A 5,483-nucleotide genomic window follows, 5' to 3' on the forward strand; every position below is an offset into this window, starting at 1 on the left:
TGCAGCTAACATATTTCTTTGTTCGAAACTAGAAAATTTGTAAAATGCAGCAATTCTTTATCCACCCAAGAATCCAATTCAAGTTATTGATCACTTGCTTCAAAAGGATGTCAAATTTTTCATGTAAAACTCAATTTAATAATATCTTTATCTAACAGAAAAAAAGAAAAGGAAGAAAGAAACATAAATATTATTTGCAGAAGCATAAAAATAAAGCTATTAGGCTTAGCATTTGATTCAAGGTTCCAATATATACAGAAAAAGATGGATGAAAAAAGATAAAGAAAAGAAAAGGAAGAAGATTAAGAACTCAAGTCAAGCAGAGAAGAAACCATTAGAAGCAGCAAGACCAATTTGAGTCTTAGGCTCAAGCACCCATTTAGCAATGAGTTCAATATTTTCTTGCATAAACTTATTCTTGAGACTTTGAGTAGCCAAAGAAACGCAAGAAACCCAGTTTATCTCTACTTCTCCATTATCCGCAGAAGCTTTTCTTGAATTCTTGACCCTCCTTTCATACTCTTCAGCTACCAACATCGCAATATCAGCCATTTTTGCCTCTTCTTTTTCTCTCCAGTATCTCTGTCTATGTGTAGTACACTTCTTTCTTGGTTTTGGATACAAAAGAAATCTTGATGGACAAGAGATTCACAGATGAGAGTGTATTTATAGGGGGAAGAAATTAGAAGATGCAAACTTTGAGTAGGGAGAAAGAAAGAAATGGATAAGACTGACAGGTGGTGTTCGTGTGTGGCGATTTTATTTTTTTTATTTGTACCTTTTTCTTGATATTTTAATCTGGTTTTCTTTCTTTTTTTTCTTGTTGGGTTGCTGGTTTTGGGTGGGTGGGCTTGGCATATAAGAAACAGGTTTTGAACGTGACATACACTGACATGCGACTGCACGTTGTTTTAATATTATTGTGTGGATCAGATTTTTGGAAAATTAATTTCTGAGGAAATGGAAATCTACAGGTTTCAAATATATAAATAAAATATTAATATTATTGTCCAATACTGATAGGTCGTGCCTTTACACATTAGTCTCATTAAACATTATCCTTTTAGACATATCAAAAAAAGATTATCTTTTAGAAGTTAAAACATTTACATATGATTATTAATAAAATTCGAATATTGCTGAAAAACCAATCTATATTTAGGAATTAATTACTTTATTTTGATGTGGAAATCAATATATATATATATATATATAATATGAGTTGAATTTTTTAATTTTTATTGATAATTTATATTATTGGTAAAAGTGGGAGGTTAATTTATAATATTAATTAATTAATTTGTTTGAAAACGGCAGACGGTTTTAGTCAGGTCGGTGTTGAAACAGCAGAAGTGAAACGGAAAACTACAAGAAAATTACAAAAATGGTTGTTTTGTGCTGTCGGTGACCGACCAATGGGGGGCACTTGCGTAAAACCATCAAATGCAAATCCATTTGCCCTTTCCAACTGCAGTGTACCTAAACCGCGAGCACACATTTCAGACAAAAGTCCGCAGTAATAATATAATGGCTTAATACATTATTTTCCTCACTTTCACTTTAACTGATAATAGATTTTTATCTTTATTTTTAACTGATTTCACTCCTCATTATATGACATGAACAAGGTTTATTAAATTATGTATATTAATAAAAAAATATGATTAAAAAAACTCAATTTCTAAATTAGTAAATTGAGATTCTTAATTTAAAATTACAAATCAAAACAAAAAAAATTCTTAGCTCATTATTTCATCGATTGATTAGTGAGAATTAAACTAATTGAATTTCTATGGTGAAGTCCGATTTAGTGAAAAATTAAAAATTCCAGATTGGACAAAAACGCTCAACTGTGGCACAATTAGTTCAAATTCTTTCAGAAGCGAATGCTTTAGAATATTCCATTCTTGTAGCAACCACCGCCTCGGATTCTGCTTCTCTGCAATTTAAAATTTTTGATATAAAGTTGGTAAAGTGTGTATAGTAAGTGCGACTCAGTGGAGAATTTGAAGCTTCGAAAAGGTAAGTTAAGATTAAATTATTTTCCCTACTTATTTTGGTATTTATAGATGCAAGGTAAGGTTTCTAAAGGTATTAAAATAAGCTTTTCACTTTTTATTAAGCCATGAAGCGACTTTTTGATGAATAAAAGTTTTTTTATTTATTTAACAAATTGCACTTTTCCATGCTGGCACTAAATAAATGAAATAGCACAATTTAATTAAATTTTGAGAGCAAAATCAGTTAAAATGAGAATATAGATATGCTATTATTAGTTAAAATAAAAATCCAGAAATATCATAGGTCAAACGTAAAAAATACAGAAATAAAATTATATATTAGACTTCATATAATAGGGTGGATTGTACATCTATTTGATATTAATATCTTAAACATATATCTATTTTCATTTTAATTGAAGGATATTACTATTTTTATTATTTATTTTTATTAATATGATTATTATAGATAAAATATTCTTAATTGATTCGACATTTCATATATCAATTTGCTATCCTATTATGTATAGGAGATCTATTTTTAAATTCTTTTCTAATTATATATATTTAGAAGTTAACACTACGTGCTCAGCAGAAAAAATTATTAATGAGTCAATATTACTGATGTAGTAATACAATTAAGAAAATTTTATTTTTAATTATCACAATAGTAAAAATAAGTTAAAAAATATAATTATTTCAAATTAAGATAATTGATATTAAAAGTAAATTAAAAATTAAATTTAATACCAATTGAAATTCAAAAATTTAGTACTAATAAAACAATTTATCCTCGTATAATGCGGACCCCAATGCTTGACTCTTTAATAATTGGTATTTGTTTTGTATTGATTCAATAATTTATAGTATCTTTAAGAATGATTTAGTATATATTTAAATTTTGTAGTGATTATTTCCATCACAGATTATTTATTAGATCAAATAAAAAAAAGCCGATAATTAAGCATTTCTATTTAATTATTTTATAAAATTTGTTAATGACCACAAATTAAAAAAGAAAGTGTAAAACTTTAGAAGTTATTCTTTAGCTTAATGTTTCTACACTTAAAAAAGATAAAAATATTTTTATATTTAGAGTAATATATATTTTAATTTTTTAATGTTTTTTAGATGATAGGTCCATATTATATATAGTTATTTAGGGTTATATATAATATGGTGGAAATATGTGCTTTTACCTCACTTAAAATTTATTGTCTAATTTTAGAAAATACTAGCATAGAGAGGAAAGTTCGGAGCGAAATACTCAACAAAGAATTTAATTGAACATGTTTGTATTAAGATAAAAAAATTGAGACACGCGGACCTGCTATTTGCTATGTTAGCCAAATTCTATTATTTACATAAGGGATAGTTATTTATGATATAATATTTGGTAGAGATAAGGATACTTATTGTCTTATTTATTAGATAGACTTATCTTGTGTATACTTATTTTTAAGAGATTTATTTAGAGGACTCTACTCTATATATATCTCTATAAATCTAGTTCTAGAAGATAGAGGAGATGTCTCTCCTATCTGCTATTTGTCACATCAAACATCTGCATTTGTTCACCATTCTTGTCTCTGCAATTCTCTATAATTCTTTATAAACACTTTAATCTTACTTTTCATTATTCTTTGAAGATCTGAAGAATCTTTCAAGATCTAAGGAGCTTTTCAAGAAATAGAGAGTGATGATCAATCATGTAATAACCAGAATTTTCTTTTAATAATAACAATATTAGTAATAATTAATAACGAATTTTTATTTAAATTAATATTATTTTATTTTTAATTAATTTAATTGGGATGATTTAAAATAGAATTTCAATGCTAGAATAAAAATAAGGGAGTTATTTTTCTATATCTAATTAGTTTTATTTTCAAGAAATTAATTAAGTAAATTTCTTGAGAAATAAATTATGTTTTTTGTCACTTAATTTTCTCCCCATATGAATATATGAATTAAATTCTATATTTGAAAGTTATGAAAGAATTAGTAAATAATATTTTTATAAAAGAATTTATTGGGGAATGACAAAGTTTAATTAGCAAATGATGTTGGGTTAAATTGGAAAATAGTCAGCAAATTGATTATTTAAGTTAATTAAGTGTTAGAATTAATTTGACAATTAATTTTAGAATAAGGACTAAAAATATAATTTTATTAATATGGGATTTTAATGAAAATTTGCATGGTTGGTATTTTTATAATTAAATATGTCGGTAAAGGTATTTTAGTAATTTCACTTTTAAAAAAAGGATAAATAAGTAATTTTTTATTTTTAATAATTGTAATTTTAGCCCAAATTAAGTAGTTAGGGGCTTAATTCTAATGCTATAGAAAAATTGGAGGGTTAAACAGAAATTTTACAGGAAGAAATTGTTAATAATTAAAAAGATTGAGGGACTAAATGGTAAAGAAGAAAAGTTGGAGGACCAACTTGTGATAAAAAAAAGAAAGGAAGAAAGAGATCAAGGAGAGAGAGATTGCGGGGGAGAAGAAGGACTCGGCTGCGTAGTCGTCTTTGGGGGGCTTAGGAGGTGTGCAGGCTGGCCATCGAAGCAGCAAGGGCGAGCGTGGCGGCAGCCCCGGCAGCAGAGAACGATGGTGCCAAGCAGCGGAAGAACGCGAGGAAGCGGCAGCGGTTGTCAACGCCATTCTAGGCTTTTCCGGCAACGACAGAAGGAGATTTTGATGGCGATCGACTCACCTGAGTATGGGCTTGCTTTTGGGAGCAGCGACGACGCAAATGGTGGCCGGAGGAAGAAAATCCGACGAGATAAAACGTGTAGGGGCAGCTAGAATTTTAGGCGTCTTTCGGCGAGCTTTGGCCAATCATAGGGCATATTCGAACTCCCCTCAGCTCAAGCTTTCCAATGGCACCAATTTCGCGGCAATCAAACTCTGTTTGAAAATCAACGGCCGAGATCGTCCGTAAATTTCTCCTGATGATCGAGGGTCAGATCAAAGATTGGAAGCTGGAATCGTTATTAGCGCATTGTCTCGAGTCCGTAGGCTCGTTCGAATCATCGATCGGACTCCAGCGACTAGAGGCTAGTCGACCAAGTGATCAAGCGTCTCGGTAATTCTCTAGCCATTGATTTTAGAGTTCATTGATAAAAATTATGTATTTAATTATTGTGTTGAGCATCAGAAAGATTATGTGAGGATTGTTAGATAAAATAATGGGTTGTCGGACCGTCTACCAATATTTGTGAATTGTGATGTGTGGCGGAGTCGGAAAAAATAATGTAGTTTTAGTGGCCAGACTCTCGTTAAATAAATTGTTGAAAAGTTTGAAGTATTTTCTGGCAGGTCCTAGACCTGTTATATGGAGGGTAGACGCCCGTGTTTAGGGAAAGTTCTGCTGAATTTTTGGTAGAAATTATTCGAGTCTAAATTCTTAGACAATCAGTTCTAGGAGTCTAGGCCTAAGAATATCTGTCAAATATTTTATGTTTACTGATTGAATTG

At 29.6% G+C, this 5,483-nt stretch overlaps 1 protein-coding gene across 1 annotated transcript; it reads right to left on the reverse strand.

The window, feature by feature from the left end:
• Positions 1 to 205: 205 nt before the first annotated feature.
• On the reverse strand, positions 206 to 671 carry LOC8263583. Its single transcript, XM_002533882.4, has one exon. It carries the CDS (start codon positions 550 to 552, stop codon positions 316 to 318), a length of 237 nt encoding a protein of 78 aa, XP_002533928.1. The 5' UTR covers positions 553 to 671; the 3' UTR covers positions 206 to 315.
• Between the last annotated feature and the right edge of the window lie 4,812 nt (positions 672 to 5,483).

Source organism: Ricinus communis, chromosome 7 (genome assembly GCF_019578655.1).
Source record: "Ricinus communis isolate WT05 ecotype wild-type chromosome 7, ASM1957865v1, whole genome shotgun sequence".
In the NCBI taxonomy this organism is placed as follows: Eukaryota; Viridiplantae; Streptophyta; class Magnoliopsida; order Malpighiales; family Euphorbiaceae; genus Ricinus; species Ricinus communis.